Source organism: Heteronotia binoei, chromosome 11 (assembly GCF_032191835.1).
Source record: "Heteronotia binoei isolate CCM8104 ecotype False Entrance Well chromosome 11, APGP_CSIRO_Hbin_v1, whole genome shotgun sequence".
NCBI lineage: Eukaryota > Metazoa > Chordata > Lepidosauria > Squamata > Gekkonidae > Heteronotia > Heteronotia binoei.
The window spans coordinates 83,680,183-83,706,517 of NC_083233.1; the positions used below are offsets into that span (position 1 = coordinate 83,680,183).

Sequence of the window (26,335 nt, forward strand, 5' to 3'; positions counted from 1 at the left end):
GGGGTCGCAAAGAGTGGAAGCTCAAGCCCAGGAAGGAAGTCCCCTGTGACAAAAGACCCTGAACCAGCCCTGCAGTGGGTGGGTGTGTGGGGGGGATCCAGCCACAGCCCCACCTTGCAAAACCCTTTGGCGGTGTGGCAAAGAGGGGGAAAGGCATCTGTTGAGCACTCCTGCTCCAGGCTCCGCACAGCGGTGCCTTTGTCTCCGGCGGTTCTCGTCTGGTGAAAGACCAGGAGGCCCTGCTTGGAGGTCTGCCCACTGCCCAGATGTGTGCCTTTCTTTTCTCGCACAAAATCCCACACTGCAGTCAGGCATCTCAAGTGCAAATCTTCACATTAACCACCATGTGACAAACTGGACAGACAGGAAATGTGCCGGAGCTCAGGGGTGGGGATAGAGGAGGAGGGCAGGAGGAAACCGAGCGGTGGGGCTCCAGCCGGAGATGAGGGTTGCGGGGGGTGTGGTGGGGGGCATCAGCAGGTGCAGAGGCCTCCTTGGGCCTGGTTTGCAGAAGGGGATGGGAGCTGCCACGTCTGATCCGTCGTCGTGAGAAGCTGAGAGATGCCTGGAAGAGCGACAGCTGTCTGGCGGTGGGGCTTCCTACTCCTTGTGGCTCTTCAGCTATTTCCCGTCTTGGCAAAAAGCAGTCCCTGTTTCCCTTGAGGAGGGGCAGATCAAAGCAGAGGCCTACGGGGCCGGTCTCACAGACTCCAGCGGTAGCTCCCCTTTTGTCTTCTCGGGTCGAAGGCACACTGCGAGGCGCTGGATGGTCATGGAAGAAGAGGGACAGACGATTAGGGACCATAGCTCGGCTTCTGTACCTTCAGCAAGGAGGCAGAAAAGCGGGGCGGCCGCAGTCCCTGCTGAAACCGTCTTGCATAAGCAAGTGCCCTACAAATTCCCAGTGCAGACCTGAATTGGGGGAGGCCAGACGGGCGGTCCTGAACCAGCTGCTTGGGAGATTTATGGATTTATGGCCTTTCTGCCATACAGAACTCAAGGCTGTTTGCAGCATTATTTGCACGAGAGGAAAAAAGAATCTGTTATAGGAGGTTGGGGGGGGGGGGCAGGATGGCTCCAGAGTTCCCTTCCCTGGTCATGGTGCCGAGAGGGTCCAAGACAGGCAAAACAAATAACGGGAGTTAAGAGCTTCTTGGAAATGTTTTACAGAAAGAGGGAAATTATGAAGAGTGAATTTTTGCCAGTAATCTGAGCTTGCAGAGTGATGCCACTAAACAAAAACAGTGCTCCGGTGTGTTTGTGTGTGTATGAACACACACACAACTTATTTGTGAGCCCTTCTGTGTGCCCCTTCCTAACAGAGGACTCAAAGTAGCCAGTGTTTGGGCGACAGAAACATTTTGGATTCTTAATCACTGTATCAGTTATCAGTCCTGTTAAACTATCTAGTTTCAGGGATGCGAATGGACTTCCTTCTGCAGGCTTCCTGTTCCCCTCTTGCTCTGAATCTTGATGTTCTTTGGCACTTGGGGCTGCAGACAGGCTCCCCTCCCTTTCCTGCTTCACACCTGCTTGAATTGAATTGGTCCTCAGTCCTCCTATTCCAGACAACCTTTCGAACCACAGAAGGGAGAACAGTTTCTGTTTGGTTTCTAAAATGGCATTAAGGGACTATACCTTTCAGCTGTGCCCCCTCCCCTCCAGTTGCTCTCAGGCCCTGAGGAAGGGTCTTCATCCTGCCTCACCACCCCATGGGCTCCGTTCCACAGCTCCATTACACTACAGCATCTGCGTGCTGCAGAGCAAACTTAACTTACATTACCCAGCTCTACAGGGCTTTTTTTGTAGCAGGAACTCCTTTGCATATTAGGCCACACCTCCCTGATGTAGCCAATCCTCCTGGAGCTCACAGTAGGCCCTGTACAAAGAGCCTTGTAAGCTCTTGGAGGATTGGCTACATCAGGGAGGTGTGGCCTAATATGCAAAAGAGTTCCTGCTACAAAAAAAGCCCAGCCACTGAGCTTATTCTTGAGGACAGAGATCCCCAAAATGTTGCCTTGAGCACCTGTGCCCACCACCTGTTTTTAGAAGATGGGTGGGGCCAGGCAGGGTTTTGCCCAGGGAAGTTTCTGATTGGCCGTTAGATTGGCTGTGCAGATTTTAAAAAATACAGCTTTGGCAGCACCGGGATCTTGACCATGTGGCTGAAGGGAAGCCGTGGCAGCCATTTTGTGGTTGGCTCCATCTCCTGTGTGGCAGCCATTTTGTGGCAGCCATTCTGTGGCTGTGCCCACCACACTGGCCAAGTAGATGAGGTCAGGTCTACAACCTCAGTCCCCCCCCCCCCACTCCAGATCCTGGGTTTCTCCCACCCTGACCTGCTTGAGAGATCCTGGAGTCCAGACGAGCTTGTAGGCCATGCAGAGAGGGATGCAAAGGAAGGAGGAGGCGCCAAGGAGGTACCCCAGCGAGATGCTCCAGGCCGGGTACTGGTAGTCGAAGAGGGTGAGGGGGGGCTGGTCCAGCAGGGAGCTGATGATGATGAACTAGTTGGAGAAAGAGAAAAGCCCGGGTTGCAAGGCAGGGCAGAGGGGAAGGGAAGATTCAGCAGCCAGCCTCCTCACACACACATCCCTCCTTCCCCCATCTTCTCCCTTGGCCTGGCTTAGAGGTTTGGAGCAGCACTCAGAGAGAGTATTTGCAACCCAGCAGATACACGGCACAGCCTTTTGATCTGACAAATGCCCAATTTAAAAGCGTCAAATTGATTTTTTTCCCCTTCTTTTTTGCTGCAAGCAACAAAAGGAGTGCAAAATTTCATGTGTAACGTAATAATCAGCAGAAGGTACAAAGGAGCTGGGAGCAGAGCTGGTGCCCAGTCTCAGACTCAGGGTGCTCAGCCAGATCTGTCTGATTTGGAAGCATAAGAACTCGCCTCTGATAATACTGAGAGAGAGAAGCTTGCTGAGTCTGCTGGCAGTGGGGTCTGAGTTTTGAGGTCAGCTGCCGAAGGCTCTTTGGTGGGAATTTAGGGCTCCCTTTAGACCTCAAGAAGACAGGCATGTTTGCTTGCATTGTTAGCCTGGCCATTTGGTTCTCCCTCCCCACCGCCTTGTGAGATTACACCTTGAGGGCAACGGCTTGTCTGTTTTGCTGAAGTCTCTCTGCAAAGGATGGAACAACGCGGGGCATCATCATCAATCATCACTGCTGGGTACTCACTGCCAGGAAGACGGGGCTGATGGCCACCCAGCACACCTGCCAGTAGATTCCCGGGGTAAACCCCAGCATGGCCTTCACATCGCTGCAGAACTGCTGGATCCCTACGAAGCAGGAAGACAGAAGATGCATGCCCAGCTTGTACCTTTCCCTGGGAAAATGGAGGCCTGTGCAGGGGAGTGAATGAATCTTTGGCCCCCTGCCCCCTAACTGAGGGCATGTGTGCAGGGGAGGGTTGCCAGCCTCCAGGTGAGGCCTGGAGATCAGATTTACAGCTCATCTCCGGAGATCAGTTCCCCAGGAGAAAACAGATACTTCGGAGGATGAAGACTGTGATGGCGTTGGACCCCACTAAGGCCTCTCCCTTCCTCAGACTCTGCCTCTAACATCAGGTATTCTCCAGCCTGGAGAGTTGGCTGCCCTTGTGCTGGAGAAGGAGCATCTATGCCTCTCCCTTCTAGCTGGCTTGCAGCCTTATGGGACTGCCAGCCTTGAACCTCAGGCTGCATCTCTGGCGCCAGGGCTGAGCCAGATGTGTTCTCCGTGGTGAGTGACTACACTCCAGGGGCCCAGCATGCACTCTGTGCACCGGGATGAGGCAGGGCTCCCATCTGCTTATCTCGTTTTTATTCCATGTTTCCTGCAAGGAGGTCAGGGCGAGGCGCACTTCTGACATTCTTAAGCAGGAATGCAGACTCAGCATCACCTAACACAAATTCCTGGACCTCGATTCTTCCTTTGTGAGAGGCTGTGGATTCCAGGCCATGGGAGAGCAGGCAAGACAGTTCCCTCCTGGAGCGGACAGGCCTGGCTTGGAGCTTCCTGGGGCAACAGCCCCAACAGAGGAAGCTGCTGTTCTCTGGGTCAGGTCGTGGGGTCCCTCTCGCCCAGTATTGCCTGCTGTGATTGACAGCAACACTCCAGTGTGTTGGACAGAAAAGGACCTTTCCCCAAACCATCTCTCTACAAGCACAGCCAGCTTCAAGAGGGGATTGGATAAACATCTGGAGCAGAGGTCCATCAGCAGCTATTAGCCACAGCGTATTATTAGAACTCTCTGTCTGGGGCAAGTGATGCTCGATTCTTGGTGCTTTAGGGGGCCAATAGTGGGAAGGTTTCTAGTGTCCTGGTCCCACTGGTGGACCTCCTGATGGCACCTGGGGTTTTTTGGCCACTGTGTGACACAGAGTGTTGGACTGGATGGGCCATTGGCCTGATCCAACATGGCTTCTCTTATGTTCTTCTGTCTGGGGCAGTGATGCTCTGTCTTCTTGGTGCTTGGGGGGGCACAGTGGGAGGGCTTCTAGTGTCCTGGCCCCACTGGTGAACCTCCTGATGGCAGCTGGGTTTTTTGCCCACTGTGTGACACAGTGTTTGACTGGATGGGCCATTGGTCTGATCCAACATGGCTTCTCTTATGTCTGGGACAGTGATGCTCTGTATTCTTGGTGCTTGGGGGGGGGGCAAGAGTGGGAGGGCTTCTAGTGTCCTGGCCCCACTGGTGGACCTCCTGATGGCACCTGGGGTTTTTTTGCCACTATGTGACACAGAGTGTTGGACTGGATGGGCCATTGGCCTGATCCAACAGGGCTTCTCTTATGTTCTAATGTGACACAGAGTGTTGGACTGGATGGGCCACTGGCCTGATCCAACAGGGCTTCTCTTATGTTCTTCTGTGGCACAGAGTGTTGGACTGGATGGGCCATTGGCCTGATCCAACATGGCTTCTCTTATGTTCTTCTGTGGCACAGAGTGTTGGACTGGATGGGCCATTGGCCTGATCCAACTTGGCTTCTCTTATGTTCTTATGTGACACAGAGTGTTGGACTGGATGGGCCACTGGCCTGATCCAACATGGCTTCTCTTATGTTCTTCTGTGGCACAGAGTGTTGGACTGGATGGGCCATTGGCCTGATCCAATATGGCTTCTCTCATGTTCTCTGAGGGGAGAGGCCAAAGCGTGAACCTGGGGCACTCTGCACACCAAGCAGGGATTTGGCCTTCTCCAGATCCTGTGGGCCTTCCCTGCCCAGTCCTTTTGCTCGGGTGCCAACCCCTTAGGGGAGGAAAATGATTTTGACAGCAGGGCCAAGGGCACCCCCCCCCCCTCGGGAATAGTGCCTCTTACCATAAAACCAGGAGACAGCAATGGCTTCCAGGAACACCACTGCTAAAATAGAACAGCCAGCGCCAAACTCTTCCAAGAGTTTCACGATGTAGGACCCTCCCTAGGACAATACCGAAGGCAGAATTGTGATTTCAGCTGGGATACGACAAAGCTGTTTTTTTGGCATTTCTTTTGACTGCAGTTCACGATTTACATAATATTCAAGGATGGCGTTTTCTGAACAGTCTGCAAGGGTTTCCCTGACTGGCAGAACTAAGAGCAAGCTGCGGAGTCTGTTCTTGAGCGAAAGAATTCTGGTGGGGCTTAGGGGATGGTTGTTCCAGGAAGGGGGCTGACATGTTCCAGGGTGGGATCCAAGGGGGTAGCAAGGAACAGCCCCTCCTGGCTGGGGTTAGTAGGAGTCTGGATGTCAGCTTTGCAGTCTGGAGTGAATTTGGAGTCGCTGCCTTGGGGGTTCTATTTGGGCGGAAAGGCAGCATAGAAATGTTTTAAATAGATTAATACATGAAGGTTACCATCTGGTCATGGGGGGGACAGGACATTGTGTTCTTTTAACAGAGGCGGAATGTGTAGAAATGGGTGCTTGGAACTTTTCATGGGGAGAAGTAACATCTTTGGGTAAATAACAGTCAATTCAGCTTCTACTGACAGAACCAGTCTTTTTCCCTCGCCACCCCCCCCCCCAAGGCCGGTGGTAACTAGATCTGCTCTTCCTTTGGACTGTAGAAACTTACAGCTGAACAATGAAATTCACATGTAGTCAATAAATTGGGGGCGGGGGGGGAGGTTTTCAAAGGGCAAAAAGGACACCCTGGCTCCTTGCATTTCTGGCATCTCTCTAGCTGGAGTCCAGTGGCACCTTTAAGACCAACCAATTTTTATTTAGAACGTAAGCTTTCGTGTGCTCTTAAATAAAAATGGGTTGGTCTTAAAGGTACCACTTGACTCCTGCTTTGTTCAATAGCTAGAGATGCAGACTGCTCCCACCCCCCACCCTCCCCCTTTGAATCAGCTGTTGATAATGTCTGGGGCAATATCCCAGAGAGAAGAGGAATCCTGGTGAATGGGAAGGTGTCCTGGGCTTAATGGTGGCTTTTAGCTACAGAAGCAAAGTGGCACCACCAAGTACATAAGCATTGCATCTGCATGCTAGCTGCTGAGGCTGAGACCCTCCTCCCCTGGGGCATTGGGGTGTGGCCACTTCGGGAAGCAGCATCCCTGGCTCCACGGAACAAACAGTTTGGTCTGACCCAACAGGGCTCTGCTGCTTCTTTTTGGCTTTGACTTTTGGCTGTTGGCCTGGCCACCAGCAGAGGGAGGAGCTAGCCAGGGTTTCTCTTGACAGAATTCAGCTCAGATCTCCTGGGGCTAAGAGTTGTTGGAGATGCTGTGTGGAGCCTCAACCCCCTCGCCCCCCACATCGAGATAGGCAGCAGTAGGGGAGAGAGAGAGACCCCGCCCCAGCTACTCACATGGGTAAGCGTGGCTAGGGACCCCAGAAAGCACACGGTGATCAGCCCCAAGACAAACCGCTCTCTTCGCTTAGCCAGCAGGTGCGGATATTCATCCATGACCGCGGTGATGACAGCTTCCAGGCCCCCAAACTGCAAAGCACACACACACACACACCCCGCCAAATAAGAAGACTTTTCAGTCTGAGTCAACAAAGCCATCCTGCCAGGGGAGGGGCAGATGGAGATCTTTGGTGGAGAAGGGCAGATTGACATAGTCCTTTTATATTGTCCAAGTTTTGAACCTGGATTAGGGTTGGACCCCGTGAATCCCTTCCACAAACTGTGGCCACCAGCCTCCCCCCTCCCACCAGCAGTCTGTCCCTTGAACAAAAACGCCAACCATTTGCTGGGAAGCATGCAGGCAGGCATTCAAGAAGGAAGGGTGGAATGCACATTTGGCATCTGGGGAGGTTTCCAACGGAGTGACCTTTGTTTCCAATGTTAGTGAAAACCACTTTCCGGAAGGTGTGGCAATGGACCCCTGCAGCCCCCCCTCTTACCGTGCTGTCCAGCCCCAGCGTTATCATCATGAGGAAGAAGAGGATGGCAAAGAAGGTGGAGCCGGCCATGTTGCCGATGGCTTCCGGGTAGGTGATGAAGAGGAGGCTGGGCCCTGCGGAGAGGAACCTCATTGTCCCACCTGCCTCCCATTGGGCAAAGGCAGTGACAAAATGGAGCACATGGCTCAGATTGGGCTCCCAGAACCAGAGGGGCACCTCGCATGCGGCAGGGGATGGAGAGAGAGAGAACGACCCCTTCATACCAGATCTTGGGGGGTGGGGAGCACCCCATGAAGCTGAAGGGCAAAAGGAAATACTTCTTTGCACAGTGAGTATTTAACGTGTGGGACTCACTGCTGCAGGACGCTGGGATGGCAAGAGCTGAGGCTAGACAGCCAGTGTGGGCAGGGGCTGGAGAGTCAGTTGAGGGCCTGGGAGCCCTGTCCACCCCGCCCCGCCCCCCCCCGCCTTCAGTCATGAAGCTCATTAGGAGAGGTGGGACCAGTTGTTCACCCTTAGCATCCCCTACTTCACAGGGCTGTTGTGAAGGTAAAATGCGGAAGAGCAGAAAATGCACCAGATGGACTTAGCTGCCTTTGAAAGGAGGAGAGGTTTGCCAGTGGTTTCATAGAACTTCCATGTTTAGGGACAGTATAGCTCTGACTGCCAGTGCTGGGGCAGCAAGAAGGTGAGGGCTGGTGCCCTGCTGGCTGCCTTCTCCAGGGCAGTGTTACATTATTAATGTAAATAAATGAATACATAAATTGTGAGAAACAGGATGCAGGACTAGGTGGACAGTTTTTCTGATCCAGGGTGATCCAGGAGGGGAAATAGACCTTCCCGTTGTTTTGTTTTCTCCTTGAGCCTCCTTAATGCTTAGATGGTCAGCCTGCAAGCTTGAAAAATTATTATTGCCTTTTCTGCTACAGCGGGATGGGATGTGCCACTTAGAATTATAGAGTTGGAAGGGACCTTTAGGGTCATCTAGTCCAACCCCCTGCACAATGCAGGAAACTCACAAACGCCTCCCCTCTAAATTCACAGGATCTTCATTGCTGTCAGATGGCCATCTAGCCTCTGCTTAAAAACCTCCAAGGAAGGAGAGCCCACCACCTCCCAAAGAGGAAGTCTGTTCCACTGAGGAATCGCTCTATCAGGAAGTTCTTCCTAATGTTGAGCCGGAAACTCTTGATATAATTTCAACCCATTGGTTTTGGTCCTACTTTCCAGGGCCACAGAAAACAATTCCACACCATCCTCTAGAGGACAGCTCTTCAAGTACTTGAAGGTGGTGACCCTATCACCTCTCAGCTGTCTCCTCTCCAGGCTAAACATCCCCAGCTCCTTCAATCTTTCTTCATAGGACTTGGTCTCCAGACCCCTCACCATCTTTGTTGCCCTCCTCTGGACCTGCTCCAGTTTGTTTATATCCTTAAATTGTGGTGCCCAAAACTGAACACATGACTCCAGGTGAGGTCTTACCAGAGCAGAGTAAAGCGATACCATCACATCACGTGATCTGGACGCTATACAGCCCAAAATTGCAGTTGCCTTTTTAGCCACCGCATCAAACTGTTGACTCATATTCGGTGTATGGTCCACTAAGACCCCTAGATCCTTTTCACACAGACTACTGCTAAGACAAGTCTCCCCCATCCTATAACCATGCATTGGATTTTTCCTACCTAAATGCAGAACTTTACATTTATCCCTGTTAAAATTCATGTTATTGCTTTTAGCCCAGTTTCCCAGCCTGCCAAGGTCATCCTGTATCCTGTTTCTGTCTTCGACTGTGTTTGCAACCCCTCCCAATTTAGTATCATCTGCAAATTTGATAAGTATTTAATAAGCACTTGAGGCCATAGGGAGAGAAGCACCACAGGGAGAGAAGCATGTCCGGGGTCAGGGCAGCTCTGGGAGTTTCGGGGCCAGAATATTCCTGGGGCTCAGGGACGCAGGGCCAGGGACTCAGCAGAAGGAGGAGACGTGCCCAGCACCCACCTTTGTCTTTGGCCACGTCCTCCACTTCCACGCCCCTCATTTCTGCCATGTAGCCCAAGACAGTGAAAATGACAAATCCTGAGAGGAAACTGGTGAGGCAGTTGATGACGCTGGTGACCATGGCATCCCTGCAAGGCAGGCAAGAGGGAGGGAGGGAAGGAGAGGAGAGAGCCCCCCCCCACCGGCCCAAGGCTGACTCTGGCCTCCTGACTGTGCCCTTCTTGGCAGAACAAGATGCTCTTTGGGTTTGGGCTTTCAAAGAACCATCTGGCCCAGGAAAGGAGGGGGAATTCCTGGGGGGGGTTTGGGGAAAGGCGGCACCTCAGCTGGATCCAACGCCACAGAGCACCCCCCCCTCCAAAGCAGCCAGGGGAACTGATCTCTGTGGCCTGTCATTTGGGGGGATCTCCAGGCGTCATCTGGATGTTGGCAACCCCAGCCAGGAGTGGTCCTTGCCTCGTGCTCCAGGCAGGAGGGCCAGAAGCTGCGCTTTCCTGGGCAGGGCAGGGGTCTTGCTCTCTCTGAGCTTGGCCAGTCCAGCCAGGATGAGACGTTGTGGGGGGGGGCTGTGGAGAGAGGCTTTGGGTGGGACACCTGAGAAGTGCTGAGAAGTGCTCAGCTGTCCCTTGGGAGGATTCTGGGGAGGAAGAATGTGGGGTCTCCAAAGAAGGAGGAGCAGGATCCGGAGCGCTCACCTACCTGTAGCAGTTGTTGTGGAAGGGGTTGTAGCTGGCGAGAGCGAGCAGCACCCCGAAGCCTGGTCCCAAAGAGAAGAAGATCTGGGCAGCGGCATCCACCCACACCTTGGCCCCCGGAGACAGAAAGGCTCCTGTTAAGAGCAGTCAGCTGCCCCCCCCCCACAGGCCCTTCCGAGGCCTGGCTCCTGAGAGGCTCAATGCTCATTCAAGCCCCTCCCCATCACTTCACCTGGTATCACTCCCCCCCCCCCCCCAGATATCCATACATTCCTTTTCTTTTTAATGAAACCCTGGCCCCAAAATCTCTGTTCTCAGATCGGTGTGGCAATCCTGGAAGGGAAAAGATCTGATCCTTGCAGGCATTAAAACGCAGCACTGTCTGTGAGCCTTAAGGGGGCCCCTGGGGCATACGAGCCCCCCCCCCCCCCGCCATGCCCTGACTGAGAACCTTTGCACCTCCTGCCAGGTTGCCTGAGACCCCCCCCTCAGCCCCTCCCTTCAGGCAGAGTCTCAGAGGGCAGCCCTGGGTGGGAAGCTCATGTCCCAAAGATCTTATTGGTGTCTGAGGTGCTCCTGGACGCGAATCCAGTACCTGATGCAACAGCCAGATTCAGCAAGGAGCGGGAACACCCCCACCCCACCGCCTGCTTGTGTGACCTGAGAATGGCCAGCTGTGAGTTGGGAAATGCCTGGAGATTTTGGAGGGAGATCCTGAGGAGGGCGAGGTTTGGGGAAGGGAGGGGCCTCAGGGGAATGCCATCAGAGCCCACGTTACAAAGGGGGTGAAATGACCTCTGTCATCTCAAGGTCAGCTGCAATAAAGGAGATCTCCAGCCAGTACCTGAAGGTTGACAACTGTAAGATGTTGAACAAAGCAGGAGTCAAGCGTCACCTTTAAGACCAACCACTTTTCATTGAGAACGTCAGCTTTCGTGAGCTCTTAAGCACACTTCATCAGACGAGGAATCCAGCACAGTGAGCAAAGCCAGACGGAGCTGAGCAGACTCGCTGTACTGGATTCCTCGTCTGATGAAGTGCGCTTAAGAGCATACAAAAGCTTACATTCTAAATAAAAATTGGTTGGTCTTAAAGGTGCCACTGGACTCCTGCTTTGTTCAACTGCTTCAGACCAACAGGACTCCCCGCTGGGATCTAACTGTAAGATGTGTGTGTGCTTGCTCATGTCCCCCCCTCCATCATACTTGACCTCACCATCCCCCCCTCCTTCCCTTCTGCTGCAGGGCGTCTCCTCCCTCATGCGGTTGCCTTTAATGAAAATCCCAGTGGGGGGGGGGGCTCAGAGGTGAGGGCAGGCAGGAAATCCATTGTTGGGCCAGCTTTGCTGAAAGGGGAGCAGCCCCCAATGACCCCTCCCCCCACACACAGAGACAACAAATGAGATGGGTGATCCAATTAGAGATTTGCATTTCCAAAGGACTCCTTCATCCAAGGGAATAATGAACCTCTTTCAGTCCTCTGATCTTCTGTAGGTGTCTGCCAGGTAGGGGGGGGGGGGCTCTCATGCATGTGTAAAAGGGGCTGTGGGGTTCTTTGGGGGAGGTGTCCTAGATTCAACAGGTGTAACAAATGACGCTTTGCAGGGAGCTGCCGGCCCCACTGGCTGCACAGCCTTTTGGCCACGGGTCTCTGCTCTGTGCTGCAAACTCAGCACAGGGCCGAGCTGTTTTGTGTGCCCCCACCCCTCCCCTGCTGCTGACGGCTGGGAGTCGGAGACCTTGGTTGGAGACTCCACCCTGAGAAGGCAAGAGCCTTTTGCTCCCCTTGTGGTGGCACTCCATTGGGCTGCATGCTGTAGCTACAGTGGGGGCTGGGCATCCAAGGTCTGGGGAAATACCGACAGTGACTGAGGAAACATTCTGTGAGCTTAGGCAGATCATGGGACGGAGGGCAGGAAGGGTCGCATCAGTGCTTAGTTCTCGTGGCCTTTTCTTACACACCCTGGGAAATGCTGCTTGCCACTTGGGGATCCTGGAGGGTTTTGCCATCTTCTGGGCATGGAGCGGGGGTCACTGGGGAGGTGTGTGTGTGTGGGGGGGAGGTATTTGTGAATTCCCTGCATTGTGCAGGGGGTTGGACTAGATGACCCTGGAGGTCTCTTCAGGGTCATCTAATCCAACTCTATGAAACAGACCTGAGCTCCAGGGGGTTGCTGTCAGGCCTGCCTGTGCAGTGTGTGAACCAGCAGCTGGCCACATCTGCATGCACCCGGCCGACTTACAGCTGTGCTCGTGAGCTTCTCCCAGTTGGGCCGCAGGTAGAAGATGATTCCTCTCCAGGCCCCAGGCAGAGTCGTCCCTCGGATCAACAGGATGAGCAGGACAACATAGGGGAGAGTGGCTGTCACCCACACCACCTGCAGGGGGGAGGGAGAAAGAGGGACAGCCGCAATGGCAGTGGCCCCCCCCCAAAGAAAACACACTAGATGCGTTTTACCCACCACCCTTTCACACCCCAGTGAGATGCAGTGGTTGGAGTGTCAGACTAGGCTCTGGCAGACCCAAGTTCAAATCCCCGCTCTGCCATGGAAGCTTGCTGGTGACCTTGGGCCAGTCACCACCCTCTCTCAGCCTAACCTCCTTCAGAGGGTAAAATGGAGCCGAATGAATTTGCCACATTGGGCCCCCATGAGGGAGAAAGCAGAGATGTAAATGGACTAAATAAACAAACATGACAAATGTGTACAGTATTTCAAAAGGTTAGTTTTTCTTCATTATTTCTCCCCCCGCATCTCAGCTCTTCCGCCTTGACTTGCTCCTGGCTCACCCACCAGCCCACTAACATGCCCTGTCAATCATTCCCCCTTTGAGGGGCCCATCTACAGCCTCAGCTCAGGTGTCCGAGAGAACACGGTTCAGTCTCTGGCCCTGAGCCCATCCTTCATCTAGAGCAGATACGCAGATATTGGCTTATCTGCCTTGTTCAGTGCATGGTTTAGTGTGTGGGTTTTCCAGAGGAAACCACTCACAGCCCTGTTTCGCTTCAGCCCTGCCGGTGGGCCTCCTGGGTTTTGGTCACTCCCTGTGTGACACAGAGGGCTGGACTGGCCTGATCCAACATGGCTTCTCTCGGGCTCTTACCTTCCCAGTTTCCCAAGGCTTCCCTTCTCGTTTGTTCCCCAAACGGAAAAACGCTGCTCAGGACAGAAGCCCGGCCTGACTTTAGGACAGGAAGAAGTCCCGGCGACTGTGCTGAGGGCTGGCTGGGGAGGCTTCCCATTCAGAAGAAGGTGGCGCTGCAGTGGGAGCTGCAGGGGAAAAGGCCCTGCCCTTGCGGGGGAGGGGGGGCAGTGTGCCCAGATTTTGTGCTGCAGTCCCCAACAGGTATCTGCTCAGCCTGCCCAGGGAGTTGCCCTTGCTGGCTGCTCATGGCAGATGGCCCCTGCCCACGCCCGAGAAAGAGGGCAGACGGTAGTAGTCCAATGCTGGGGCTGGGTGGAGGGCCAGGTGGCCAGACTCCTGAGGAGGGGCAAGGCCCTCCAGAGGCATGTGCAGAGGATCTTGGAACCCCCCCCCCCAATTAGGCCTGGCTGGAGTTACCTTCCCGGAGGTCTTGACCCCCTTCCAGAGGCTGAAGTAGACAATGGCAAAGATGAGGAAGAGGCAGAAGAGCAGGTGCCAGCAGATCCCGCCCACCTCGTCCAGGCCGTGGGAGTTCTGGAGGGCCAGAACTCTCCTCCTGCAGCCAAGAGAGACGGAGGCAGGTCACAGGACACCCACGCTCCTCCCTCCCTCTCCACCTCGCCTTCCTGCCAGGGCTTCTCTGAGGGTGAAAGGAGGCAGGGACCTCTGTGAGCCAACGGCGGCCTGACCTTCAGAGGGACATCCGCAAGGTTCAGCTCTCAGGGGAAAAGGAAGCCCTTCTTCTGACCCTAGAAAATGGCACCTAGCCAGAGCGGGCAGGACATGGACCAGCAGCATTCCTGCTGCTCAGAATACGGACTTCATGCAACAGTCAGAGATGGAAGCAAGACGTCCCTCCCTCTGGCGCAGCCACCTCCAGCCCCTCCCTCGCTGCCCCTTACATGTAAAACTCCTCAGCGGGTGACTGGGAGTCCTTGGTCCAGGTGATGTTGCTCCTCCCCAGGTAGCTGGTGCAGTTGGGGGTGTTCCAGGGGTTGGCGCAGCTGGTCCAGGGCAGGGGGGCACTGAAGGAGGAGTAGAGGTAGTAGAGGGCCCAGGCGATGATGGTGTTGTAGTAGAAGGCGACGTAGAGGTTGATGATGCAGATGGCAAAGCCGATGCCTGCGGGGGAACCAAAGGGCACCTGCAGCAGGGCAGGCCGTGGGCTGCTTCCCTCCCCACCCTCCACCCCCCACCCACCCTGGACCAGAACTCATGGATCTTATTGGTTAGGTGGTGTCCAGCCCAGAAGGGGAGCTAGGAGTTCATTTGGGAGACTGAAGACCCTGCAGGGGCACAAAAAGGGTGATTTCTCCAGGAATTGCAAGGGTTGCTACAGCCTGGCCTGTATGCCTGCTTTGGGCACTGCAGAAAAAAAGGGGACTCCCTGAGTTTAAGCAAAACTATAATAGAAGAAACATCAGGGTGAAACTATACTTTCAAAACATTTATGACAGGAAAAAAAATACGTATTAGGAAAAACCTTGTGGCCTCTACTTCTGAGTAGACTCTACTTCGAAATAATCTAAGATGAACAATACAAACATGCACATCGGCACTTTAATATTCCAAAGCTTCTACCTTTAAACAGACCGCAATATGAAACCCAAGAGTTTCCCTGCATTGTGCAGGGGGTTGGACTAGATGACCCTGGAGGTCTCTTCAGGGTCATCTAATCCAACTCTATGAAACAGACCTGAGCTCCAGGGGGTTGCTGTCAGGCCTGCCTGTGCAGTGTGTGAACCAGCAGCTGGCCACATCTGCATGCACCCGGCCGACTTACAGCTGTGCTCGTGAGCTTCTCCCAGTTGGGCCGCAGGCACTTAGACGTAACCTCTTTTCCCGAAGAGTCTGCACTAAAATGAATTCAAACAGTCTGCAGAAAAACCAATCAGAGTGCACACAGGCACTTTTTAAAGGTTAAGAGTCTGCTTTTGACTCATAAGCCAAAACCATGAGAACACATACATGCCTGCGTGCACTCTTGTGTTGCATATTGCGGCCTGTTTAAAGGTAGACGCTTTGGAATATTAAAGTGCCGGTGTGCACATTTATATTGTTCATCTTAGATTATTTCGAAGTAGAGTCTACTCAGAAGTAGAGGCCACAAGGTTTTTCCTAATACATATTTTCCCCCGTGTAATAAATGTTTTGATAGTATAGCTTCACCCTGACATTTCTTCTATTATAGTTTTGCCTGTCCTGGGTGGCAGTATCAGCTGCAGACCTGAAGAAATCCATGCGCAAAGCGGTACGTGGCACAGAGACAAATAGTCTGGGGACTGCCTTCCTAAAGCAGCTGATGTGTCCTTGTGTTCGGACAGGGCCATTTTCAGCTGCTATCAGGCCAAGCAGGGAAAGGGTGGATCTTCTTGCTCTTTTAAAGTCTCAGTTGAAGAATGACGGGTGCAAGTTTTGCTTTGCCTGCCAGCTTTACTCGTTTCAGCCCATTGCTGGGTGTTGCTGGGAGGCACCCGCTCTTCTGTCTTGCTGTGTTTTTATCTTTGAGGCTGGATAAAGCTCTGAAGCTGGCCTAGGGGGAAGCTGCCATTCGTGGTGGTTCTTCAGAGCTTCAGGTGGTGTTCAGAAGTCATATGTGGTATAGCCCTGGTGGGCTGTACCGTGGTGAGTCTGTACCACTTTCAGGAGCCAAGTGAGGATTAGCATGAGGTCCGAGAGGAGCAGGAATCAGGGGCAGTGCTATCTGGCACCTGGGGAGACTCTGCAGCTTCAGCTCAGCTTTTTAAATACACCAGTTTGGTGTAGTGGTTAAGTGTGTGGACTCTTATCTGGGAGAACCGGGTTTGATTCCTCACTCCTCCACTTGCAGCTGCTGGAATGGCCTTGGGTTAGCCATAGCTCTCTTATCTGGGAGAACCGGGTTTGATTCCCCACTCCTCCACTTGCACCTGCTGGAATGGCCTTGGGTCAGCCATAGCTCTGGCAGAGGTTGTCCTTGAAAGGGCAGCTGCTGTGAGAGCCCTCTCCAGCCCCACCCACCTCACAGGGTGTCTGTTGTGGGGGAGGAAGGTAGAGGAGATTGTGAGCCGCTATGAGACTCTTCGGAGTGGAGGGCGGGATAGAAATCCAATATCTTCATCTTCATCAAAATCTTAGAAGGAGTTGAGCTAAGTATGTCTCTGAATGCTGAACCCCAAGTCTGTTTGACGTCCTGATGATGGAAACCGCATCTTAAAAGCCTACAGAATCCCCCTGCTGTGGCTTGTTCCTTATTTATGGGGCTTTTTTGTAGCAGGAACTCCTTTGCATGTTTGGCCACACCCCTCTTATGTAGCCGATCGTCCAAGAGCTTACAGGGTTCTTAATACAGGGCCTACTGTAAGCTCCAAGAGGATTGGCTGCATCAGGGGTGTGTGGCCTAATATGCAAAGGAGTTCCTGCTACAAAGAAAAGTCCCTCATTTAACTTGACTTCTGCTTCTTGACATGCTCAGGCCTTAGGCTAAGTCAAGTGCAGCAAGATTGGTGGCATAACCCAAACAGGGTCTCATCATAGCTTTTTTTTGGGGGGGGGGGATTGCATTAGAGGCCCCTCCTAATCTGGGAGTCTAAGATGCCGCTTGTTTTGCTGGTGCCTGAATCTGGTCCCAGGGCCCAGCTTGCTTCTCAAGAAAGTTACCTTTGAATATGGGGCAGATGTTCTTCCAGATGGGAATGGCCCCAACCCGGTGGAACTGTCCCAGGGCCAGCTCCATGTAAAAGAGGGGGACGCCTCCGAAAATGGCCATCAGGGTGTAGGGGATGAGGAAAGCTCCTGTGGAGAGAGGATGGATAAGCATCTGGAGCAGAGGTCCATCAGTGACTATTAGACACAGCCTATTGTTGGAACTCTCTGTCTGGGGCAGTGATGCTCTGTATTCTTGGTGCTTGAGGGGGGGCACAGTGGCAGGGTTCCTAGTGTCCTGGCCCCACTGATGGACCTCCTGATGGCACCTGGGGGTTTTGGCTACTGTGTAACACAGAGTGTTGGACTGGATGGGCCATTGGTCTGATCCAACATGGCTTCTCTTATGTGACACAGAGTGTTGAACTGGATGGGCCATTGGCCTGATCCAACAGGGCTTCTCTTATGTTCTGATGTGACACAGAGTGTTGAACTGGATGGGCCATTGGCCTGATCCAACAGGGCTTCTCTTATGTTCTGATGTGACACAGAGTGTTGAACTGGATGGGCCATTGGCCTGATCCAACAGGGCTTCTCTTATGTTCTGATGTGACACAGAGTGTTGGACTGGATGGGCCACTGGCCTAATCCAACATGGCTTTTCTTCTGTTCTTATGTGACACAGAGTGTTGGACTGGAGGGGCCATTGGCCGGATCCAACATGGCTTCTCTTATGTTCTGATGTGACACAGAGTGTTGGACTGGATGGGCCATTGGCCTGATCCAACAGGGCTTCTCTGATGTTCTTATGTGACACAGAGTGTTGGACTGGATGGGCCACTGCCCTGATCCAACAGGGCTTCTCTCACGTCTGATTGTGTTTCTAGTAGTCTGAGTAACAAAATCATTAAGTATGCAGATGATACAACGTTAGTGGGGCTCATCTCTGAGAAGGATGAGTCTGCGTATAGGAGGGAAGTTCATCAGCTGTCCCTCTGGAGTAAAGAAAATAATCTTATTTTTAATGTAAATAAGACGAAGGAAATTATAGTGGATTATAGGAAGAGTAGTCTGGACATTCAGCCGTTGTTCATTGATGGTGTTATGGTAGAACAGGTGACAGAATGGAAGTTTTTGGGAATTACTATGAAACAGGATCTAACATGGGGGGCAAATACTTTAGCTCTAGAGAAAAAGGCCCAGCAACGACTATACTACTTAAGACTCTTAAGATCACTACAACTGTCAGGGAGTCTGCTGGTTGCCTTTTATCGTAGTTCCATTGAGAGCATTTTATCTTATTGCCTCTGCGTGTGGTTTGGGAGCTGCACGGAAGCAGAGAGAAGGGTGCTCTAAAGAGTGATGGTAAGAGCACAGAAGATTTGTGGATGTTCTCGCCCCTCATTGGTGGATCTGTATAATATGGGATGTAAAAGGAAGATACAAATGATCTTAAGGGACCCTTCACATCCGGGCCACTTGCTATTTGAGATCTTACCGTCAGGTAGGCGATATAGAGTGTTGAAGGCTAAGACAAATAGATTCAAGGGTAACTTCTATCCAAGTGCCGTGGTTAGGCTAAATGCAGGGTTATGAATGGTTATTTGTTTTTAGATGCATTTAAATGGTCTATGTATATGTTCTTTTTTTGGGGTGTTGATGCGTTGGTATGTTTGTGGAAGAGCACCTCATTTCGTTGCTCTCATTTTCTTTTTTTGAGAACAATGACAATCTATCTATCTATCTATCTATCTATCTATCTATCTATCTATCTATCTATCTATCTATCTATCTATCTATCTATCTATCTATCTATCTATCTATCTATCTATCTTATGTTCTTATGTGACACAGAGTGTTGGACTGGAGGGGCCATTGGCCTGATCCAACACGGCTCCTCTGATGTTCTTATGATGGCAGAGCCCTTGTGTTACACCACAGCCCCACGAGAACCTCCCAACTGGGAAGCTGGCCTCTCCTGATATCTTGAGTAGCATCTTGGCACCCCGGAAAGCAAAGCTTTGGCTTTTCCACATGGGTTTTTGTAATCGGTTCAGGCCCTTTGCTGCTTCAGTTTATCCCCTAGTTTCTGCACTCATTTTTAAGCCGTTGGTTTCTTCTTCTCCTCCCTCCAGTTTGTTCCCATTTCTTTTGAGACCACTTTCATGCCGATATTTTTCTGGAAACCCATTTTGAGTTGCCTTTTCCCAACACATCGTGTTCCTGCCAGTTTTCTTTGTCCTGCCCCCTCCCCACCCCTGCAGCCCATGCTTTCAGTGACCGGGTTGTCATCATTATCAAGCCAGTCCCTCCCCCATCTTGAAAAAAGTGGTTTCAGGTTTTTTTGTTTTAAAAGGTGTTAAAATATCAATATATAAACTGTAATAATGATAATTTAAGTAGGCTCTCTGAATTCCCAGGTTTCATTTTTTTAAAAACTAAGTTTCTATTCCCTATCCTTGCAGAAATATAAGGAAAATGTATAAGGAATAAGGAAAATGGCCATCTGACAGCGATGAGGATCCTGTGAATTTAGGGGGAGGGGTTTGTGAGTTCCCTGCATTGTGCAGAGGGTTGGACTAGATGACCCTGGAGGTCCCTTCCAACTCTGTGATTCTAGGATTCTCCTCTGGAGGTTTTTCAACAGAGGCTAGATGGCCATCTGACAGCAATGAGGATCCTGTGAATTTAGGGGGAGGTGTTTGTGAGTTCCCTGCATTGTGCAGGGGGTTGGACTAGATGACTCTGGAGGTCCCTTCCAACTCTATGATTCTAGGATTCTCCTCTGGAGGTTTTTCAACAGAGGCTAGATGGCCATCTGACAGCAATGAGGATCCTGTGAATTTAGGGGGAGGGGTTTGTGAGTTTCCTGCATTGTGCAGGGGGTTGGACTAGATGGCCCTGGAGGTCCCTTCCAACTCTGTGATTCTAGGATTCTCCTCTGGAGGTTTTTCAACAGATGCTAGATGGCCATCTGACAGCAATGAGGATCCTGTGAATTTAGGGGGAGGTGTCTGTGAGTTCCCTGCATTGTGCAGGGGGTGGACTAGATGACCCTGGAGGTCCCTTCCAACTCTAGGATTCTAGGATTCTCCTCTGGAGGTTTTGAAACAGAGGCTAGATGGCCATCTGACAGCAATGATGATCCTGTGAATTTAGGGGGAGGGGTTTGTGAGTTTCCTGCCTTGCGTAGGGGGGTGGGCTAGATGACCCCAGAGGTCCCTTCCAGTTCTAGGATTCTATGATTCTATGGTATATGTCCATGAGGAAAGCGGACTTACTGTTAATTTTCTAAATGAAAGGTGGGAATTCAGGAAACCCACTGAGCTATCATTACAACACTACTTCAATATATTGATGTTTTAGTGCCATTAGCCAGAGTCAATAAAGCAATATAAACATGTGTGAGGAAATAAAAATGGGGGTCGCTGTGACACCTCCCATGACAACCCTGCCTGGACGATCCTTCTTATTTGAGGCACATGTAGAAGAAAATAAATTGAGTTCACGACTGAAAAGCACAGGGAGGGCAGGCGTGCGGAAGAACCCTGCTTAAACTCATTCCAGTGCTTGTGGATTGACTGCCAAGAAATCAGGAGCAAGTCAAGCATGTGGAAAAGCCCTTTTCACTGCAGGGAGAAAGACGCACTGACTGTGGGAGAAAGGGGCTGCTGAGAAGCGCCTCCACCCACAGGCCCGGCTTCCAGCTCAGGGTCATAAGAAAGATGGCTGGCTGCAATGAAGTCTAAATCAGCTGTTTGCCAGAGCTACAAAGGTAAAAGCAAGAAATGCCCCAGGCAGACAATACCAGGATGGGAGCTGCGCTAGAAGTGGCCACAGCACAACCCAAGTATCATGCTTAAAAGGGGTCTTGGAGGCCATCTAGCCCCCCTGTGTCTGGCTTTATCATCTTTTATTTTGTACAAAGCTCTGAGCAGCTTCTCTGGAGAGGTGGCATAAAAATGGCCCAGGTCAAGAGACAATCACCTGCTCAGTACTGCCCAGTGCTGATCCAACCCCTGCCACCCTCTCCCACCCTCCAGGCAGCTTGCAAGAGGGGGGAGAGGTGTTTCTCAGAGGTCTCCCGTCAAGGCACAGGCCTCAGTAGCTGATGTCACCACCCCAGTAGTCCCATAAGAGGCCTTGGAGCTGCTCTGGGCTCACTGAAATGCCCCTTCCTCACACACAAAAAAGCAGGAGACCTGCTGGATCAGAACATCAGATCAATAGTCCTTCTAGTCCAGCCTCCTGCCTCACTCAGCGGCCATCCAGTTCACAGAATCATAAAATTCTAGTCACAGAATCCTACAATCGTAGAGTCAGAAGGGACCTCCAGGACCATCTAGTCCAACCCCCTGCACAATGCAAGACATTCATAAATACCTTCCCACCCCACCTTCAGCAATGCCTGCTCCGTGCCCAGAAGATGGCAAAACTAAAAAAAAACCCTCCAAGATCCCTGGCCTGGAGAAAAACTGCTGCCGGATCCCAGAGTGGTAAACAGCAATTCCTGGGCATGTCAGAAAGGGCCATGAGACCTGAGCACTGAGGCAGCCCTTCTTGCCCTCCCTGGCAGAAGAGCCAGTTTGGTGCAGTGGTGAAGTGCACGGACTCTTATCTGGGAGAACCGGGTTTGATTCCCCACTCCTCCACTTGCAGCTGCTGGAATGGCCTTGGGTCAGCCATAGCACTGTTATCTGGGAGAACTAGGTTTGATTCCCCACTCCTCCACTTGCACCTGCTAGAATGGCCTTGGGTCAGCCAGAGCTCTCTTATCTGGGAGAGCCGGGTTTGATTCCCCACTCCTCCACTTGCAGCTGCTGGAATGGCCTTGGGTCAGCCATAGCACTGTTATCTGGGAGAACCAGGTTTGATTCCCCACTCCTCCACTTGCACCTGCTGGAATGGCCTTGGGTCAGCCAGAGCTCTCTTATCTGGGAGAACCGGGTTTGATTCCCCACTCCTCCACTTGCAGCTGCTGGAATGGCCTTGGGTCAGCCAGAGCTCTCTTATCTGGGAGAAGTGGGTTTGATTCCCCACTCCTCCACTTGCAGCTGCTGGAATGGCCTTGGGTCAGCCAGAGCTCTCTTACCTGGGAGAACCGGGTTTGATTCCCCACTCCTCCACTTGCACCTGCTGGAGTGGCCTTGGGTCAGCCATAGCTCTGGCAGAAGTTGTCCTTGAAAGGGCAGCTGCTGTGAGAGTCCTCTCAGCCCCACCCACCTCACAGGGTGTCTGTTGTGAGGGAGGAAGGGGAAGGAGATTGTGAGCCGCTCTGAGACTCTGAGATTCGGAATGGAGGGCGGGATATAAATCCAATATCTTCTTCTTCTTCTTCTCAAGATCTGCCTCTGAACCTGAAGGCTCCATTTTGTCACCATGGCTAGTAGCCGCTGAGGGACCTGATCACCACTTGCTTTCAGCCCTGGGCTTAACTGTTGAGAGAATAAAGTTTTGTCCACATTCTGCAGCCCCACCCCCCAGTTCCCCTGACTTCTGCTGGAGCAGGTGCCTTCCGGCTTCTTTTCCTGGGCTCTTGTGGCTGGCAGTGCTGGGGCCAGGGCTGAAGCCAGGATTTTAGAAGTCCGGGGGCCCCTTTCCCATTCACTGCAGGACTTGCCACTTTTCAGAAGCTTTCTGAGGTAGGGGCAAAAGCTGGAGGCTCTGAATGTGGCCAAGCCAAGGCAGCCAACCCTAACACTTTGGCATCGAGAAGGGACTGCAGCTTGCGTGCAAGCGGGGGGGGGGCTTCCTTCCTCCTCCCTCCTCCCCACCCTGGGGCTTTGCAGCCAGCAGTTCCATCTGACCCCCACCTCCCTGGCCCACTCCATGTGGCTTCCTCCCCTCCACCTGCTGCTCTGGCTGTTGCAGTGCACTGTGCCCTACGCAGCTCTCCCAGCTCCAGCTGCCGCGGATGACGCTTCACCAGTTAAGCCACAGCAAAAAGAAGCAGGGGGGTAAAGCAGACTGCACCCCCCTGTGAGTCAGGGGGGCCCTGCCTGGAAGTCAGGGGGCAGTGGCCCCACAGGCCCCCTGTGGCTACAGGCCTGGCTGGGGTCAAAGAAGGAGAGAGGGGTCTGATCTCCTTCGCCAGCCAAGCAGGCTTTCACAGGAGATGGGGGACCCAGCCTCAAGAGGATGCAAATCAATCCCGGCCTTTGAACTAGAAGCTCAGCAGCAGAGAAGGGAAAGTGGCCTGCATGAGCATCTCTCCAGCACAGCAACATGCATAACTAATAATCTCACTAGCACAGCATGTGTTGAGGTGGCCGTTGCTGTCACGGCCTCCTTCCATTCCCCCACCCCCACCCCCAAAAGCATCCCAGGAGAGCTGCAGCAGGGCTCAGGTCTGGGAGGTGCCGGGTTCAACCCCCAGCTGCAAGGGGGTGACGGCTGTAATGCAATGCACACTTCCTCCAAAGTCAGTCCCACAGAGACAAGCTGCGTTGGAGGGGAGTAAACACACATTGGGTCAGGCTGCACCTCAACCCCGCACCCCGCTCAGCAGTTTTGCCTTCCGATGGCGGTGGGAATCAGGGTGGCTGTGTGGAATGCAGGGAATGAGGAGGGACCAGCCGTCTTCGTGTCCTCTGTGTCCCAGGAACTTCTGTGCTGTACTCAGGGTGCATTGCTTTGTTGTGCTAAGTGTGTGAGGAACACACACACACACACACACAAAAACCCTGCCTGACCCCAAAGTAGTGAACAGCCATTCCTCAGAGGCTTCCTGACTGTCCAGGCACAAACCACAGCAGCTGATGTCAGCCCTCCCCCCTCAGGAGTCCCATAAGAGGCCTTGGAGCTGCTCTGGGGTCACTGAAATGCCCCTTAAGCACAGGAGAAATTCAGGACCCTCTGAGGTAGAACCATAGAAAAGAGCCAGAGTCCAGGAGCAACTTCAAAACTAAGAAAAGATTGAGACAGCGGATGAGCTTTCATGAGACACTTCTCACTTCTTCAGATATCAAAGGTGAGCAGTGAGTGACTCACAAAAGTCGTGTCAGTCTGCAAGATGCTCCTGGACTCCAGCTCTTTTCTGCTGCTCCAGACAGACTGCCAGGGCGACCCATCTGGATCTGTCACTCAGGGGAGGGATGGTGGCTCAGTGGTAGAGCATCCGCTTGGGAAGCAGAAGGTCCCAGGTTCAACCCCAGCATCTCCAACTCAAAAGGGTCCAGGCAAGTAGGCGTGAAAAACCTCAGCTTGAGACCCTGGAGAGCCATGAATGGGACTGTGGCTCAATGGTAGAGCATCTGCTTGGTAAGCAGAAGGTCCCAGGTTCAGTCCCCAGCATCTCCAACTCAAAAGGGTCCAGGCAAGTAGGCGTGAAAAACCTCTGCTTGAGACCCTGGAGAGCCCCTGCCAGTCTGAGGAGACAAGACTGACTTTGATGGACTTAGGGGGGTCTGATTCAGTAGAAGGCAGCTTCATATGTTCATATATGTTGGGGAGGGATGCTGGCTCAGTGGTAGAGCATCTGCTTAGTAAGCAGAAGGTCCCAGGTTCAACCCTGGAATCTCCAACTCAAAAGGGTCCAGGCAAGTAGGCGTGAAAAACCTCAGCTTGAGACCCTGGAGAGCCGCTGCCAGTCTGAGAAGACAAGACTGACTTTAATGGACTTAGGGGGGTCTGATTCAGTAGAAGGTAGCTTCATATGTTCATATGTGTTCATATGTTCAACTGTGGGGAAGGACGGTGGCTCATTGGTAGAGCATCTGCTTGGTAAGCAGAAGGTCCCAGGTTCAACCCCGTCATCTCCAACTAAAAAGGGTCCAGACAAGTAGGCGTGAAAAACCTCGGCTGAGATCAGGGAGAGCTGCTGCCAGTCTGAGGAGACAAGACTGACTTTGATGGACTGAGAAGCTGCTTCAGTAGAAGGCAGCTTCATATGTTCATATATTTGGGGAGGGAAAGTGGCTCAGTGGTAGAGCACCTGCTTGGTGAGCAGAAAGTCCCAGGTTCAATCCCCAGCATCGCCAACTAAAAAGAGTCCAGGCAAATAGGCGTAAAAAACGTCTGCTGGAGACCCTGGAGAGCCGCTGCCAGTCTGAGTAGACAAGACTGACTTTGATGGACCAAGGGGGGTCTGATTCAATAGAAGGCAGCTTCATATGTTCATATATCTCTCTGAGGAAGAGCAGTTAGCGGTGGCTGTCAAGGACGGGACTGAAGGAGGTCACTCAATGCACCCCAGAGCCAGAGACCGTGGGGCAGTGCTCAGAATGCAGATGGACCTGAGAGCCCCACAGCTGCGCCCCGAAGTCACCCGCAGGAGGGGGAGTTCTGCCCCGCAAGATGCCTCTCGTCTGCATCCGGCAGCAGGTCTTTCAAGATGCAAGAGAGGGAATTCTGGAGTCCTTCTTATGGGGGCACAGCGAATGAATCGTCTGGTCCCGAATCCCAGCCTCCAAGGCAGGAGGGCGCCCTCCTCACCTTTGCCCAAGGGAGAGACGGAGCCCTGGCGCCGGCACCAAACGCCCCAGCCCCCCCGGGCGAAGCGCGGCTCTAGCGGGAAGGGAAGCCGCGGGCTGCTGCTGCTGCTACCATGGACAGCGGCAAGGCAGGCAAAGGGAGCGCGCAGCTTTCTTGGGCCGCCGCTCCGAGACTGACTTTCTCTGCCTCCAGCAGCCGCGTTGGTCTGACTGAAGCAGCCGAACAAAGCAGGAGTCAAGTGGCACCTTTAAGACCAACCCTTTTCATTAAGAACGTCAGCTTTCGTGTGCTCTTCAGCCCACTTCATCAGACGAGGAATCCGGCCCAGGGAGTCTGCTCAGCTCTCTATGGCTTTGCTCCCTGGGCCGGATTCCCCCTCTGATGAAGCGGGCTGAAGAGCACACGAGAGCGGACGTTCTCGAGAAAACTTGGTTGGTCTTAAAGCTGCCGCTTGACTCCTGCTTTGTTCATCTGAGTCTCGTTTCCCCTCGACTTGCAGCAGCAGCGACTAGCAGGCGACTCTTTTATTAGCTTTCCTCGCTCTCCACACCAAACGGCCTTCCTGATTATTGCGCTCTTTCGCCCTTTGATCCGGGCTTCGTATCGCTTTGCACTCCCTCCTAACCCCCCGACGGCCTGCATGCCGGCCCCCGGCTCCCCACCCCGGCGTCGGAAGAATTTGGCCGCTCTCGAAGGGGCGCCTTGACTCCTCCTTGCTTTCCCTGGCCCGGGCGAAGCAGCCAGGAAGGGGGCTCCGATCCCTGCCCTGAACTGTAACCCCCCCACGCCTCCCCCCCCCCCGAAGAAGGCAGGAAGAAGCTGCGGGCTGCCTGGACGGCGCTGCCCAACTAAGGCAAAGGCGAGGCAGTTTGGCTAAGCGAGGGGCTCAGCCCTTCCGAGGGGGCGAGGGGACCCGCCAAGGCCTCCGCCCTCCCTCCTTACCGCCTCCGTTCTGGTAGCAGATGTAGGGGAACCTCCAGACGTTGCCCAGGTCGACGGCGAAGCCCACCACCGACAGCAGGAAGTCCACCTTCCTCCGCCACCTGTCCCGGGACGTCGAGGCGGGGGGCGGGGTGGGGGGCGCCGGCCGGGGCAGGGACTCCGCTGGCGTGGCCAT

At 53.1% G+C, this 26,335-nt stretch overlaps 1 protein-coding gene across 1 annotated transcript; it reads right to left on the reverse strand.

The window, feature by feature from the left end:
* Positions 1–687: 687 nt before the first annotated feature.
* Positions 688–26,335, reverse strand: LOC132579052 (sodium-dependent serotonin transporter-like). The gene is made up of 13 exons (XM_060249188.1): positions 26,161–26,335; positions 16,801–16,935; positions 14,064–14,283; positions 13,579–13,717; positions 12,261–12,395; positions 10,023–10,126; positions 9,324–9,451; positions 7,323–7,435; positions 6,781–6,912; positions 5,309–5,408; positions 3,184–3,284; positions 2,340–2,507; positions 688–762 (listed from the first exon to the last, which is right to left on the reverse strand). The coding sequence occupies exons 1-13, from the start codon at positions 26,333–26,335 to the stop codon at positions 688–690; spliced, it is 1,725 nt and encodes a 574-aa protein (XP_060105171.1).

What these genes read in the sequence shown, in the direction of transcription:
- LOC132579052 (XM_060249188.1), bottom strand. Translation starts at nt 26,335, where the DNA reads ATGGCCACGCCAGCGGAGTCCCTGCCCCGGCCGGCGCCCCCCACCCCG. An exon ending in GGGTCAAGACCTCCGGGAAG is followed by an intron (nt 12,396 to 13,578) that starts GTAACTCCAGCC and finishes TCCCCCCTGCAG; the next exon opens with GTGGTGTGGGTGACAGCCAC. An exon ending in AGAAGCTCACGAGCACAGCT is followed by an intron (nt 10,127 to 12,260) that starts GTAAGTCGGCCG and finishes CCGGGGGCCAAG; the next exon opens with GTGTGGGTGGATGCCGCTGC.